General features: G+C 37.5%; 1 protein-coding gene across 2 annotated transcripts in view; it reads right to left on the reverse strand.

Annotated features, from left to right (window-relative positions):
• Positions 1 to 253: 253 nt before the first annotated feature.
• LOC127436390 (signal peptide, CUB and EGF-like domain-containing protein 1) overlaps positions 254 to 16,722 on the reverse strand; it is a 105,597-nt gene continuing 89,128 nt past the window's right edge. For both annotated transcript variants that reach the window (XM_051690495.1, XM_051690494.1), the window contains 13 exons: positions 16,522 to 16,644; positions 16,324 to 16,443; positions 11,767 to 11,877; positions 9,515 to 9,631; positions 8,643 to 8,801; positions 8,289 to 8,492; positions 7,739 to 7,900; positions 6,489 to 6,656; positions 6,222 to 6,383; positions 5,904 to 6,101; positions 5,028 to 5,180; positions 4,449 to 4,528; positions 254 to 3,612 (listed from right to left, as the gene is read on the reverse strand). In XM_051690495.1, coding sequence (XP_051546455.1) covers positions 3,460 to 3,612; positions 4,449 to 4,528; positions 5,028 to 5,180; positions 5,904 to 6,101; positions 6,222 to 6,383; positions 6,489 to 6,656; positions 7,739 to 7,900; positions 8,289 to 8,492; positions 8,643 to 8,801; positions 9,515 to 9,631; positions 11,767 to 11,877; positions 16,324 to 16,443; positions 16,522 to 16,644 — 1,910 coding nt within the window. In that variant the 3' untranslated portion in view covers positions 254 to 3,459. The remainder of the gene's footprint in view (positions 3,613 to 4,448; positions 4,529 to 5,027; positions 5,181 to 5,903; positions 6,102 to 6,221; positions 6,384 to 6,488; positions 6,657 to 7,738; positions 7,901 to 8,288; positions 8,493 to 8,642; positions 8,802 to 9,514; positions 9,632 to 11,766; positions 11,878 to 16,323; positions 16,444 to 16,521; positions 16,645 to 16,722) is intronic.

Genomic DNA, 16,722 nt, shown 5'->3' on the forward strand with positions numbered 1-16,722 from the left:
ATATTACGTTTAGTTGGTGCACACTGCCCCCTTGTGGGCAGACTGTTTTTTAATTTAATGTAAATTGATCTGACCACAGTGTGGCTAATCTAAAAATGACCGGGAAGATAAGACGAACTTTCCCCTTCTTCAGATTTTGTACTTCTTTACAAATGTTGTTTTTTTCTATTCATAAAGAATGTAACTAATGAATAAATAAAAGTAAAAAAAAAATAAAAAAAAAAACAGAAATAGAAAACACACTGAAAACAACTTGAGATTTGAATGATTTATTAATAAAGTGAGATCTTAACAATATTACTTTCTCCTCTGCACACCTTTGCTTAAGTTCTGGGGTTGATTTTGCACTGCTGAATTGTTGTCACTTTCTTTAATGTGGTTTTCACCATGGTAGGAATCACACTATTCAACAGAGCCTTCCGGGACAGTCCCGAACATGTCACTGTGTTAGACTGCCACCTTCCCCACCACACTGGCTCTTTCTAGTCTAAATATTAACTTAAAAAAAACTAACATTTGTACATCTTATACATATCTGTATTCATAAAGCTTACACATCCACACCAGCAGCAGTCCGAGTCATTATTTCCATCTGAGCTACTTATACAGTATCAGTGTATGCGTGTGTGTAGACACTGAGATGTGTTTTAATTAGTTGATTTTACAGGTCATACATTCTTTATCTTCCTAATGACAACAGTTCTTCAAACAGTTCCATGCTAATATTTTAGTAAATAAACACGACAATAAAATGTGAATAAAAAAGAAGAGATTGAGGACAACCTGCGGTTATCTCATAAAGAGTAATCAATGTGCTAGCATAACAACACAAGCCAATGTAATATATTGTGTGTGCTGGTATACTGATGAATTAATGTGTGTGTGTTCCTGTCTGTTCCTGTGAATACTAAAGAAAGGGTAGAAATACAAGCATTAATAAGTGCTTACATAACAAAGCAGCATTAAAATGACCCTCCCGAACTGGAATACATATGCAGAATAATGCAGAATACTGTCAAATGCCAGTTAATGTTATCTGTGCTTCTTTAAATTTTATGGCATGCCTGTGTGTGTATGTGTGTGAGAGCTTTATTGCATCCAATATTTCCTGGGGCTGTTCTATTATCTTACTTTTTAAAGGAATATTCCAGGTTCAACACAATTTAAACTCAATCGGCAGCGTTTGTGGCATAATATTGATAACCACAAAAATGTATTTTGAACTTCCCCTACTTTTCTTTAATAAAAGCAAAAATCTGGGTTACAGTGAGGTGCTTACAAAGGAAGTGAATGGGGGCCAATTTTTTTTACGTTAAAATACTCACTGTTTCAAAAGTATAGTCACAAGACATTAACAATATGCATGTAAACATAATTTTAATGTGATAAAATCACTTAACCTTTACTGTGTACAGTTACGGCTAATTTTACAACTTTGTTGGTATGACAGTGTAATGTCAACAAACACTAAAATGACTGTAAAAATGATGATTTAAACAACTTTACAGCTCAAATAATACATGAGTTTTAACAGAAGAATTAATGTGTGTTTTTTTTAACGATAAGCTTCACATTTCTACCTTTAAACCCTCTAAAAATGTTGGCCCCCATTCACTTCCATTGTTAGTGCCTCACTGTAACCTAAATTTTTGCTTTTTTGAAAGAAAATGAGGGACTAGTCGAAATTAACTTTTGTGTTAATCAATATTAAGCCACAAATGCTGTTGATTGAGCTTAACTTGTATTGAGCCTGGAATATTCCCTTAAAAGACTGTAGAGTTTTGTACACACATACTGTAGGTTTGTAAAGAGTTCTCTATATTAGTTCTTAAAAAATAGAAAGGCAATATTAAACAGAACTATGACAGAACTGAAAGTACTATAGACACACACAGATGTAAAACTCTCAGTATGGATCACACCACTAATGCATCCTGGTTATGCATGATTGAGGTGAAATTAACATCTATAAAGTTTTTACAACAATCAATATTCACATACTTCTGGTATGTAATCAGTTCTTCTGAACAAACATCTTCCACAGTCCAACAACAAGAGCAGGATATGAGTCTTTGTGCACAGCACAAAGTTGCTAGGTAATTACTATGTAATAGATATGTAATAAGCCATAATATGGCTCTTTATTCCAAAAATCAGCCTCTCTGTTGTTCTGAATCAGCAATCTCCTTGCAACTTTTATGAATGACTGTACAACCACCTCAAAGCAAGAAGGTCTGACTGGTTGAAATCCTCATATTTACAATCTCCCAAAAATGTTCATGCTCCATTGACAGTAACATAACTAAATGGAGGGTTAGCAACAATAAATCATTGTACCATAATTGTACCACATGAAACAAGCGGCATTATACTTGTCAAAGAAGTACACGCTGAAAAAGAGCTACAAGCCCCATGAAACAAGCAAATCTAGAAACATGGCACTTTAACATCAATACTTTTCTGATATTAAAACTGAACTGCAAAAATGAATCGTTTTCAAAAACAAACAGGTAGTCCCGCCCCCAAACTCATGAGTCGTGTCATTGCGTTTGGTGGTGCTAGCGGCACAAAATTTGCACACTTCACCTTTGAATTGTCAAAAACATTATTATAACAAAATATGTGAAGTGAAATTTTTGTACAGTATTATAATAAGAAGAGAGGGAGAATATTTTTTCTTTCTCTTTAGAAGAACTTGTAGCTCTGTGTCGGGCAGTTTGGACATTTTCGTTTCTACAACCAAGGTAAAACATCTCTATACAACAATAAAACAAAGAAAAATGTAACTTAGATTTCTTTTTTCTCTAAAGTTTACAATATAAAATTCAAGTGCAATTGAAGCTCCAAATACTAGTTAAACAATGTACACATAACTCTAACTCTCATACTGACAGGTAGTCTTTGTCTTGTTCCATCTTTTTTTCTCATTTATCTTTTGTTTTCATCTAGCTTTGAGTTTTTGAGATTTTTGTGGTCAGAACAGGTCCATGAAGCGAATCCAACTTTAAAAGAATGCTTTAAGTGCACCAAGACTTTTAAAACCTCTATCTTGTGCACATTAGGGGCAGGAATAAAACCTTTTCAAAATAAGAATATATATCTGTGTGTGTCTGTAAGCGAAATTGCAAAATTGTTTTACGCACACACACACACACATATATTTATATATACATACATATACAAATATATACTGTAGATATCAAACATCCAAATAGGGGTTTTGCCGAATCAAGCACATAAATATTAGCAAACAAAACAAAAAGACAATGAATCAAAAAGGGGACAAAGGGACAAATACAAAAGCGAATAGTATATTTGAGACAGGAAGAAGGCCAAACATCTTTCTCTTCCCGCAGTAGTGAGACCTTCTGGGATCTAGCGGAGAAAAGAGAGAAACAGTGGAACAGAAGGAAGAGAGATGGGGACTGAGGCAGGGTCATGGAAGAAATGTTCGGGTTTCTATTTGTACGGCCGTAGAAACCTGGACACTTTGGAGCGTAGCAGTTTAATAAAGGAACGTGGGAACATCTCCTTTGATTCTTGAACGGTGTATTTAAAGTAGTTATGAGGATGAGCCAGTACATCAAACAAGGCTTTAATCAGTTTCTTATCCTGAAAAGAAAAAGAGAGGAAAATAATTAAAAGTGGCCACTAAAATTGTGGTAAAGGGATAGTTCAACAAAAAATTAACATTCTCTTATCATTTACTCTTATCTTTTTACTTTAAAGTGGAGATTTAAAGTAAAAAAGAACTTAAATATTATTCTGTTTCTCACGCACACTTATCATATAGCTTCTGAAGACATGGATTTAACCACTGGAGCCATATGGATTACTTTTATGCTGCCACCATTGACTTGTATTGTATAGACGTACAGAGATGAGATATTCTTCTAAAAATCTTCGTTTGTGTTCTGCTGAAGAAAGAAAGTCATTCACATCTGGGATGGCATGAGGGTGAGTAAATGACAAGTGAATTTTATTTTTTGGGTGAACTATCCCTTAAAAAGTTTCTTATCTGCAGTTTTCTTGACCAACCACTTGATGGCGCCATGATGATTCTGATTGCTGCTGGACTGTTTTCTGGTTCCGGTCTCCATTATGAGCAATGTTAAAAATGCTGAAATGAGCGATCCAGATTGTGAACAACAAATGAGTTCAGGCTTCATGTAATCTACCCACTCCTTAAACTTTTATGGGTGAGGCGCTGTCAAAAGATGGTCATCGCGACTCTGTAAAGTATCGGCATTATGGAACCACATATTGTTTTAATTTGGCAATTCTTACAAATGTAATATGTCAAACATCACATTATCTCTAAAAACAGGGTTAGGGTTAGCGAATGAAAACACTGGAGACCGGAAAAAAGAAAACAGGCTTCAGTTAAAAATCTTGAAAAATGTCTGCGTTCAGGAAAAAGATGGATAGTGCTTAAACTTAATTCTCACTTTTAATATCTCCTGGTGGTTTTCTGAGGCGTACAGTCGACCATCTCGAACAATGTCTTCTATGAGTTGTTGGTAGTCCTCTGTAACAACAAACAAATAATTTTTTGAATTCTCACTATCATGAGAGAATATATTTGCAAAACAATATTTTTACATTTTACAGAAGAACGACACAATAGTCACTTCTAGGAGGTTTCTATGTGGTTGCTAGGTGTTTTTAGCAAGTTACTACTGTATGTGGTTTAATAATCTGTTCAGGGTGGTTCCTAGGGCATTGTTAGGTGATTGCTAAGATGGCCCAAACCAAAAGTGCCCCCCTCCCCACCCCCATTTTAACATTTTCCACACAAAAGTCTGATCACTTAGAAAAGTAATAGCTCACCTCTCCTCAACAAGCCACATGATTTGAGGATTCATTCATGTACATAGAACAAACGGTGCAGGACATGTTACATGACGAAGATCAGTACGTAGGAAGCATCACAACCTATTCCGTATCAAATTTTCCCCTCATTTCTAAAGTAAACCTATGTGTGTATGCATGTGTTTGTATGAGTGTGAGCTTGGGCTGTGTCTTACCATCATAAGTGACATAAGGAACCTGAAATCCCTTTCTGCTGTTACCCTCGTTGGACTTGAACTGAATCCACAGCTTCCGTGAGCGGGAAGTAAAAGCGATCGGTCGCTCATAGGTCTGGCATGTCTCATAAGTTGTAATGGATGTCGGCAGGGCTAAGAAGAAATGGGAGGGACTATTGTCTATTGACTATTTTTTGTTCAGTTCCTTTAAATGGATCGTTCACCCAAAAGTGAAAACTCTCTCATCATTTACTCATTTTCATGCCATCCCAGATGCGTATGACTTTCTTTCTTCAGCAGAACACCAGAAGTTTCAAGCTACAGAATCACATAAAGGCAGCATTAAGTAATCGATAAGACTCAAGTGGTTAAACCCATGTCTTCCGAAGCAAAATTATTTGTGTGGGTGAGAAACAGATTAATAATTAAGTCCTTTTTTACTATAAATATCCACCTTTGACCAGCCCCAACCAATAGGTGGCGATATGTACGAAGAATGTGAACTGCCAAAAACAACAGAAGAAGAATGTGGAAGTGAAAGTGGAGGTTTATAGTAAAAAAGGACTAAAAAATATTTATCTGTTTTTTACCCACGCCTATATTTCTTCTGAAGACATGGATTAAACTACTGGAGTATGGATTACTTGTATGCTGCCTTTATGTGCTTTTTTGTGCTTCAAAGTTCCAGCCACCATTCACTTGCATTGTGTGGAGCAACAGAGCTGAGATATTTTTCTAAAAATCTTCATTTGTGTTCTGCAGAAGAAAGAAAGTCATACTCTTCTGGGATGGCATGAAAGTGAGTAAATGATGAAAGAATTGTAATTTTTGGGTGAATTGTCCCTTTATTTATAAACAGGTTGCATAATGTCATACCACTCTTCCTCATGACAAGAACATCCCCACACTCATCCTCGATAGGCAGGAAGATCTCAGGTACCACAATGAGGATGCGTCTCTTGTTTGGAGGGTTGATGATCCAGACGCAATCCACATTAGATGGATAGTCCCCGGGGTAGTTGGGAGATTCGATGTAGCCCATGAAATCTCCCAGCTCACCGCCACACAGCTGATCTACAGGGGATGAGAACAATTATCTACATGAATTCAATGATTTCACAAGAGCATGTCTTTGAAAGGAAGTCTGCATAGTGTTTGCATAATGTTTGGAATTGCTGTGATAGACTTCCTTACTTTTGCAGTGGGATACATTGGTGGCTCCATCGAAATCTGTTGTGGTATTTCCAGGGCAGGTGATACAGTAGTTCTGTCCGAACTCAGACTGGTAGGTACCAGCCGGACAACGGATACACCGATGGGTGGTGGTGTTATAATGATGTCCAGGAGCACAATGAACTGCGTGGATAGATAGATATACAAATAAGCACAAAAGCAGGCCTGTACAGATAAAAGGTGCTCTTGTTTTGTAGAGTGCCACAGGTTATGGAAATTCCAGTATACCTTTGGCTTCACAATCTCTGAAGGACATGCTGCCTGTGTGTCGGGTCATGAGTCCTCCTCCACAGGGGAAGCACAGCACACGACCTGGCTCAGGCTGGAAGGTGCCCAGCTGGCAGGGCTGGCATGGACGGAAACCATCAGCAGAGAAGTGACCAGCAGGACACTGGCCTACAACCAGAGAAAAAATGAAGTTATTTAGTAACAATCTCCATATGATTTGACGTTAGTTTTATTTCTTTAATTGCAATTTTTGCTTTCAATTGTTACATTTTTATTGTTTAAACTTCATTTACTTTTCAATGATAATAAATAATAATTCACAGTCAATATGAAATCATAATTGACCCTATTAAATGTATTAGTAAAGGCATCTATTCTGTTTCTCTATTCTAAAACTTCATCCCTACATTAGTTTCACTTGCAAGTACATCACATTTTGGTAGTTAAATGCGTTGTGAATGCAATTTCATGTTGTCTTGAAACAGAAATGTGTCACATTATGAGACTGTTCATACTTTTTTCATTCCACAAGGGGGAGCCAAAAGCAAATTGTTCTCTCTGCAAACTGGCGTCAATCTACACACAACTGGCCCATTGTACAAAGGTGCCACAGTTTGTTCCTGGCAGGAAGCAGAATCCCGAACCCCACCCACACCCTAATCCTAACCAAATGGAGCCTGTAAGGCAGAGTAGCTTGCCAGGAACAATGGATAGAACCTTTATCCCATCGTGACACAGCTGAACACAAGCATCTTCACATCATGCTTGGCATAAAACAGACACAGCTTAAAATCCTCTCTTAACATACCTGAGACAAAATTCTCAAAAAGTAAAAAAAAAAAAAAAAAACATACATACTTACATACCTAAAGCACAAAACTGTTTTCTTTCAATCTGGTCAAACCCACTGTTGCTCAATTGCTTTGCAAACAGTTCAGCTTGGCATTTCACCCATACATGAGAGTCATAGTATAATATAATTTTGAGGTGTGGTTCTGTGCTGTCAGTCAATTTCAGGTCATCAGGGAGCTTATAGACTGAAGAAACTGAGCTATCACAAACTGATCCACACTTGGTCCAGTCCTTGGTATGAAATCCACATTTGCATGTTAACAAATAATTTGGGATTTTTCATCTATATTGACCTTGACCATTAATCAGCCCAATAATCAATAGGCCTGTCATTATCATTACAAATCTGTTTATTGATTTAATGTGAAATACATATGTATCCACACAAAAGGACACACCTCCGCATTCTGAGACGTTCTTGGCCCCCGCAATGCCCTGTCCCTCTGTGTTGGGGCAGGGCTCACAGGACAGTTGACCCTCTCTGTCCTGATAGGTTCCTGGTGGACACATCACACACTGCTCCTGTTCTCCACCGTAGAACATTCCCACACTGCAGCTGACTGGGAAACACACAAACCAGTGTTATCATCATTAACAAAAACTAAAACAATCTGAGATAAAAATAAAAAATAACTAGTAATTAATTAAGTTTTGGCTTTTGAGAAATGAATAGCATTAAAAATATTAAAATGTTATAAGTTAATGCATCAACTTAGCCCTAAAATAATACAAACTAAATATATACTAAATATACAGAAAAACTAAAATGTTGAACAAACTAAAACTAAACTAAAACAATCAAAGAATCCTACATTAAAAATATCCTTAACAAACACATAGAAATACAGTCGCAGCACACACCCAAACACACAATCACACACACAGGATTCATACAGTATAGTGTTTTCAACGCACTAAATCAGAAAAAAACAAAAAACAAATGCTCACCGCACTTCCCCTCTGTGAGGACCTGTCCTATACTGCAGGTCTCATCTCCCTCTGTCTGTCGCACAGCACGCTGGGCCACCTCATACGCCGTGCCGGAGAACTGAATATAAAACTGCTGCTTACTGATCGACTTCCTCAGGGTGCGCATGGCATTCTGCAGCTTCTGTTTGGTCTTCTCGCGCACACAATCCATATTACATGATTCTGACATAAAAAAAGATGGATACATTTATATTCATTCTCTTAAAAGTCAGTTTCCACCAAAGTCTCATACTATAGAGTCACTGTGTAGTTGGCAGTCATGGACCCTGTAATTAACGAGAGAGAACTACACACATGCGGACATAATGTTACCTGAGGCCTCCTCTTCTTTCATTTCCATCTCAAACTCTGCGGTGATGTGGGAGACTTCTTTGGATGGAGATTTTCGGCCACGCCGGCGCTTTTTGGAAGAGTCACACTTAAGATTCACGAATGTCACCTGACAGTCATCGGTGCATGGGAACTGACCAGCTGAGGAAAGCAAAAGAAAAGGAAATAAAATAACAGACAAGACAAGAAAAGAAGGCAGGAAACAGGAAAAATGAGAAGGAAGTAGGAGAGAAAACATGAAAAAGGAGAAGGAAGGAACAAAGGAAATGAAAAAGGGAAAAGTAGAAACAGGAAAATAAGAAGGAAGAAGGAAATGATACATGACAAATAATAAAGAACAAAAAGGAAAAATGAGAAGGAAGAGGGAAGGGAAGGGAAAGGAAGGGAAGGGAAGACAGGAAACATGAAAACATGAAAACATGAAAAAGGAAAAGGAAGGAGGAGAGAAACCAGGGGGAATTAGAAGAAAGAAGGAAAGGAAATGTAAGGAAAGGAATGAAAAGAGGAAAGGAAAAGGAAAAAGGAAAATAAACATGAATCATTAGAAAAAGTAAATAAAACAAAAAAATCAACACAAAACATGAAAACACAAAAACATGAAAAATTAAAAGGAAGGAGGAAGGGAAAGGAAGCAAAAAGGAAAGGGAAAAGGAAGAGGAAAAAGAAAAAGAAGGGGAAATTTTGAAGGAAAAGGAAAAAGAAAAAGGAAAAGGAAGAAAGAAAGGAAACAAGAAAAGGGAGAAAAGGGGTAGAAAAGGAAAGGTAAGGAATTGGTTAGAGGGGACATTTGTTCATCCTTTTATGAAAACATTGTTTAAATTTGCAGTGTTTAACGTATTGTCTAATTTTCTTACCCTGAAAGCCCTGCTTTCCCATGTCTCTGTGCTTCTCCTTGTTCCGGGGTCTCAGATGGCACTTGGCGTCTTTGATCTTAAACCGTGCTTTCTGCTTTACAGGCTGGGCCAGCATCTCTGATGGACAGGAAATAGGCAAAGACTTTGACTTGCACAGTTTGGATAATAATCACGGAAAATTACAAAATATGAGGCCTCTTTGAATTCCAAAATTCAAACCTACTAAATCTGTCCAGTGGGCTTAGTGGGCCATTCCAAAGTATTAAAAATGTGAGTATCTAGTTGAGAATAACGAGTTCAAGGTCACTGAGACAAGTAAAGAGCAATAGAAAAAAAGGAAGTCAAGAAGGGAGACAAAGGGTCAGAAGTTGAAGCGAGAGCTGTGGTTGAACCATCTCTATGGTTCGTGTGGCCGTTTTGGAACAAGCCGTTCCAAGCCGTTTTTTGTTGTTATTGTTGTTGTTGTTGTTTTTCAGAATGTGTGAATTGACTGTGAACTGTGTGTTTACCCTGGGCCCTGTGTAGAGGCCCTCAGGAGCTGCTGTGGTATAAACCCGTCTGTGTATTTCAAATCTGTCAGCATGTAGACCTGCAGCCAGCAGAGTCATTTGCTCAGGTTCACAGCATTCCTATGTATCCCATCCAACACAAGGAGCAGCGTGTGTGCATGCTTGAGTATTTCTAAGCAGTCTGTCTGTCTCTCTGAACCTCTCCAAAATCTACAGAACAAACCGCATGGGGAATGTCGGATTCTGAGAGCTGGGAATGAGAGAGTCCCAGGGCTAATAGTAGCGTGTTTTTGGATCTGAGCGGGTGTGTGACCTCAATGTGGTTGAACGATAGGACCTGGCCTAATTGTCATTGCAGATCCCTGTATATGAGCCCTGTCAATAGTCATAAAGATTTGTTTAGCTCGTTTACAGTTGTCTTGTCTGATCTCTGCTAAAAAGGCCAAAAAAATTAAAGAGCTATTCTGGGCCAAGGTAAGGAGTGAATCAAAAGGATATATGCAGTACATACTAGAGTTTGTAGTGCATAAAATGGTTTATAGGAGAAAATGTGACCCTTGTCCCAGAGCTGTGCAGATTAACCACAGTTTAATAAATCAGTGAATAAAAAGGACAGATTTAGTACATACTACATTTATAGTGCATACTATGGTTTATGGGAGATAATATGGCTCTTGTTTCAGTTTAGTAAATCAGCAAATCAAAAGGATACATACTAGATTTATAGTGCATACCAGAAATTGTAGTGCATACTATGGTTTATGAATGAGAATATGGCTTTTGTCTCAGAGCTGTGCAGATTAACCAGTTTAGTAAATCAGTGAATCAGAAGGATAGATGTAGTTAGTAAATACTAGATTTGTAGTGTTTACTAGATTTTGCAGTGCATACTACGGTTTATGGAAGATAATGTGGCTTTTGTCTTAGGGCTTTGCAGATTTACCAGTTTAGTAAATCAGCGAATCAAGAGGATAGATGTAGTTAGCACATACTAGATTTCTAGTGCATACTATGGTTTATGGGAGATTATGTGGCTTTTGTCCCAGAGCTGTGCAGATTAACCAGTTTAGTAAATCAGCAAATCAAGATGACAGATACATACTACTACTACATACTACACATACTATAATACCCACTAGATATAAAGTGCATGCTTTCTATTATACCTACTATTTTAGAGCAAACTAATTTTGTATTGCATATTACATTTTATAGTGTATATTAGCTCTAGTAATGCTTACTACTAGTTGTAGAGCATACTCGACTGCAATGCATGTAATGTTCGTTTAGATTGTTGTACATACTATGATTATGTGTATGTGGCCCTTGTCTCAGAGCTGTGCAGATTGACCAGTTCAGTAATCCGACAAGAGTAAAGATGCAGTACATACTAGATTTTTAGTGCATACTAGATATTGTAGTGCATGCTTGTTTTGTTGTACATAATAGACTTTATAGTGCATATTAGCCTTTGTAATGCATACTACTTTTTGTTCTTTTAGATTCTAGTGCATTCTATGGTTTATGGGAGAGAATGTAGCCCTTGTCTCAGAGCTGTGCAGAATAATCACAGTTTAGTAAAGCAGCGAATCAAGAGGACAGATGCCATACATACAAGATTTAAAGTGCATGCATACTTTAATTTTAGTGCATACGTATTTATTAATGCACACTAAATTTAGTAATGCATAATCAAGAGAATTGGTGGAGAGATAAATGCATGAACGTGTGTGCGTGTGTTACCTGTGCAGGTTTGCAAGGAGCTACTGTTGGAAGTAGTGATGTTCCTCTTCGGTGGAACTTTACCTGGATGGACAGGTACTCCACAGCTCAAAGTGTAACTGTTTTCAGAATCTAAATAAAACGCACACACAAAAAACACACACACACACACACGTATTTAAAAAGTTTAACAGACATTCTATATGCTGCTTGCGCCTGAGTAATGCTTTGTATCGTATGTGTGTGTGAGTAGAGAGGGTTGGCTGTCAGGATGACAAAGCACTGTGATGTTGTCTAGAGAGTCATTGGCCTAACTTTGGCCTGGCCACAAATCGTCCAGTGGCAGGCTGAGTGTTTCTGTTGGCGTGACACTGCAGGCCCCGGGTGAACAGGATTAAAAGAGTTTTTATACAGCTTAAGTAGTCACTGTCTGAACCCAGGGAGACTATTAACACACATATACAGATGATCCAAGAGTGATAAACAAACACACTCAAAGATAAATACTCATATTCACAAACAGTACTGTACACTTGCTGTTACAAACTCTGTTGTTTTTGAGTAGACACACTTTATTACAGTGTATGGCAATCTAAAAAAAAATTGTGAATAAGATGGCAAGATGTAGGGTAACATTTACCTTTTTAGTGCATATTCGTTTTTACAGTTCATACTAGATTGTAGTGCATACTACCTAGTGTGCACTACCTGGTATTGTTATACACCACCAAGGACATACTTACACAGCCCATGGTAGTCTGCACTTTTTTGTAGTCTGTCATTAAGATGGCAAGATGGAGGGTAACATTTAGCAACAACACCTATGGCATCTAGTCTTCACTCCTTAGTACTCACTACTAGGTTCATTATTTTGTAGTGTATACAGTACTTGTTTTAAGTAATGCATTTCACTTTTTGTAATTATACTAGATTCTGTAGTGCAAATTTTATTGTATTTCATACTATATTGTAGAGCATCCCATCTAGTGTGCACTACATAGAGTACATCACCTAGGGAGTACATATACTACAGCCCACGGTAGTCCGCACACTTTATTTTGGTCAATAAGATGGCAAGATGGAGGATAACATTTAGAAACAACCCCCTACAACACCTGGTGTTCGCTACCTTGTATGTACTACCAAGTACATTATAGATTCTATAGTCTACATTTGTTTTCGTACTGCATACAATACTGTAATGCATACTACCCTAATGCACACTATCTACTACAGTATTCAAGCACCCAGAGCACATTCATATAAGTGCATACTTATTTTGGTAGTACACATTAGATGTACAATGCATACTGAATATGGATACTGAATTTTCCAGTGTATACTACTTTTTAATGCAGGCTTGTTTTGTAGTGCATACTAGATGTTATAGTGCATTATAACATTTGTAATGCATACTACTTTGAATAGTGCATACTAGAGTTGTACTACGCAGTGTGCAAATATAGCGAATCAAGACTTTTGGGTGTTAATAAGTTTACTCACATTCCTCTGAGCTGATGGTCCTTGCATAAAAATGGTCAGAGACAAGTTTTGGGCATCTAATGTCTTAATAACTTTACCAAATCAGTCCACGGAGATGACAGACGTCCTTTTGAAATACCATTGAAACATTCTGGAATATTTCCAATAGACACTTTCTCACAGAATATAAAAAAAATCTCTGCAGTCCTCTTGTTAGGTCAGTTATACATGTTTTTGCACTTTATGATTTGTTTGGTTGTCTAACAGCAGCTATGCTGATCCCAAGACACATTATTAGCACTGCGAAGACCTCACAGTTCAATTCTAATGCTTCAGAGCTGTTCTTCATTTCTTCTCATTCCATCAGCCTTTTCATCATCAAGCTCTTGATTAATGATTCAGGTCTGTTTTGAGTAGTGCATTAAGCATGTGGTGCATGGCAGAGCTAAGGGATAGTTCACCAAAATTACAATTTAAATTATCTTATCATTTACTCACCCTCATGACATCCCAGATGTGTGATTTTCATTCTTCTACAGAACAAAAATTGAGATTTTAAGAAGAATATCTCAGCTCTGTAGGTTCATACAATGCAAGTGAATGGTGGCCAGAACTTTGAATCTCCAAAAAGCATATAAAGTCAGCATACAAATAATCCATAAGACTCCAGTGATTAAATTAATGTCTTCAGAAGTGATATGACAGGTGTTGGTGAGAAACAGATCAATATTTAAGTCCCTTTTTCACTATAAATCTCCACTTTCACCTCCACATTCTTCTTCTTTTGTTTTTTGGCAATTCGCATTCTTCATACATATTGCCACCAACTTGTCGAAGCTTATAGTAAAAAATTACTTAAATATTTATATGTTTCTCACCCTATCATATCTCTTCTAAAGACATGGATTTAACCACTGGAGTCTTATGGATTACTTTTATGATGCCTTTATGTGATTTCTGGAGATTCAAATTTCTGGCCACCATTCACTTTGCATGGACCTACAGAGCTGAAATATTCTTCTAAAAATCTTTGTTTATACTTTGTAAATTATGAGAGAATTTTCATTTTTGGGTGAACTATCCCAGCTGCATTCACTATCACAATATAAAAACAATAAGTAGCTTAAAGGGATGGTTCACCCAAAAATTAAAATTCTCTCATTATTTACTCACCCTCATGATATCCCAGGTGCGCATGACAAAGACAGTCAGCATAAACTTCATCTATACGACACCAGCTGTTAAATTAACATCTTCAAAAGCGACACAGTTGAGAAAAAGATAAATATTTAAGTACTTTTTTTTTTACTTAAATCATGCTTCCGGTCGGCAGTGGTGCGCGCATGTGATGTAATCGCATTGGCATTTGAAACATGTGGGAACTGCAGCCAGAAGGGCAGTGCTGTATACAAATGAGAAGGAGGAACGCTGTACAGTAGCGTGGTTGATTTTGGTTTAGATCTGTTATTATCTGTTTCTTTACTCACAATGGTGCATTTGTGTGCTCATCCTGGATGTCTCAACCAAGTGGAGAATGTGAGATTACCTCAGTATCCATGGCAACCCGAATACATCACACGAGAGACCGCTTGGACTCTACCCTCTCCTGAAGCATTGGATTACAGTTCAAAAATACTTAAAAATTTATACTTTTCGCACCAAAAGCAATGGTATCGCTTTAGAAGACATTCATTTAACCACTGGAGTCGTATCGATAACGTTTATGCTGACTGTCTGTGAGTTTTGGGGCATCAAAAGAGAAATCGCCATTCACTTGCATTTTAAGGACCTACTGAGCTAAGATTTTTTTTTTTTTTTTTTCTCCAAATGTGTTCTGGTGAAGAAAGAAAGTCATACACACCTGGGATATCATGAAGGTGAGTAATTAATCAGAGAATTTTCATTTTTGGGTGAACTATTCCTTTAAAGTTACCAGCATGTTGGCATTTATATATGTGATATATGGTTTGAACCACTAGAGGGAAGCAGAGGGCAAAAATTGTGCCATGCTCTGTGCCAAACACTGTTAATGGAGCGTTTTAGCTGAGTAAATTTTGTCTCCTACCATATTTGTGAGAAAGTGACCTGACATACAGTTTATAATGCACATTATGTGAAATAATTCAAGCAACACATATCAAACTGCAATGAATTTATCCAAACAGCATAGAATCACATTGATTGCAACTGTATTCATTGTATGGACCTATAGTTCTGTAGGTCCATACAATGCAAGTGAATGGTGGCTGTAAATTTGAAGCTCTAAAAGCACATAAAGGCAGCATAAAAGTAATCCATACAACTCCAGTGGTTAACTCTATGTCTTCAGAAGTAATATGATAGGTGAGGGTGAGAAACAGATCTAAATCTCTACATTTGACCAGCCCCAACCAGTAAGTAGCTAAATGTGAAAGTGAAAGTCACTTCCATACCAGAATGTGGAAGCGAAAGTGTAGATTGACAGAATAAAAGGACTTAACTATTGATCTGTTTCTCACCCACACCTATCATATCACTTCAGATGACGTGGCTGTAACCACTGGAGTCTTATGGATTACTTTTATGCTGCCTTTATGTGCTTTTTAGAGCTTCAAAGTTAAGGCCACCATTCACTTGCATTGTATGGACCTACAGAGCTGAGATATTTTTCTAAAAATCTCTGTTTATGTTCTGCAGAAGAAAGAAAGTCATATACAATACATCTGGGATGGCATGAGGGTAAGTAAATGACCATTCCTTTAAGCATTTGATACAATGTACTTGTTATGTAACTATGTGTTGTTGCATTGTACTTGCATTTAAAGTACCTGCATTTAACTACATCTGTAATTACTGTACACTGTTAACCTTACCCCTATTCCTAACCCTAGCCCAATCCTTACCCTAACCTCAAACTCCAACCTTACCAGTACTCCTAAACCTTCCCTTACCTCAATCTCAATATCAGCAAATGTGAATCTTGAGAGATTTTGCAGAACAACATGTAGTTCCTCAACAAATGCATTGTATTGTATGTATTTTTATGTTAGTACATAGTAGTGAAAGAATCCTAATGTAAATTGGGACCACAGAAATAAGACAAAATTAGGAACTGACCTGCCAGGAAAAGGGCGTTTGATGGACAGGACAGTGAACACACTTCCCCTCCACCTGTCTTGGTGCAGCTGAGCTGAGCACGAGGTGCCGGCTTCCCATTCGGGAGGCATTTTACTGTCTCTGAGGGACAAACGAGGTACGTTTACCATGAAAATGTCAAACATTATGGAATATTTAGGGAATGACACAATGACTTACCAACACAGTCCTTCTTGTTCCAATGGAGCTTTTGTCCAGGGGGACACACACACTCGTAGCTGCCCTGTGTGTTCACACACCCGTATTCACAGCTCCCATTATTAATACTGCACTCGTAAATATCTGACACACACATACACACACAAACAGACAGGTTTAGTCAATTCAGCAAACTTAACCCTTTATTTCTGCTCAATATTT

The sequence above is a fragment of the Myxocyprinus asiaticus genome, chromosome 47 (genome assembly GCF_019703515.2).
Source record: "Myxocyprinus asiaticus isolate MX2 ecotype Aquarium Trade chromosome 47, UBuf_Myxa_2, whole genome shotgun sequence".
Taxonomy (NCBI): Eukaryota; Metazoa; Chordata; class Actinopteri; order Cypriniformes; family Catostomidae; genus Myxocyprinus; species Myxocyprinus asiaticus.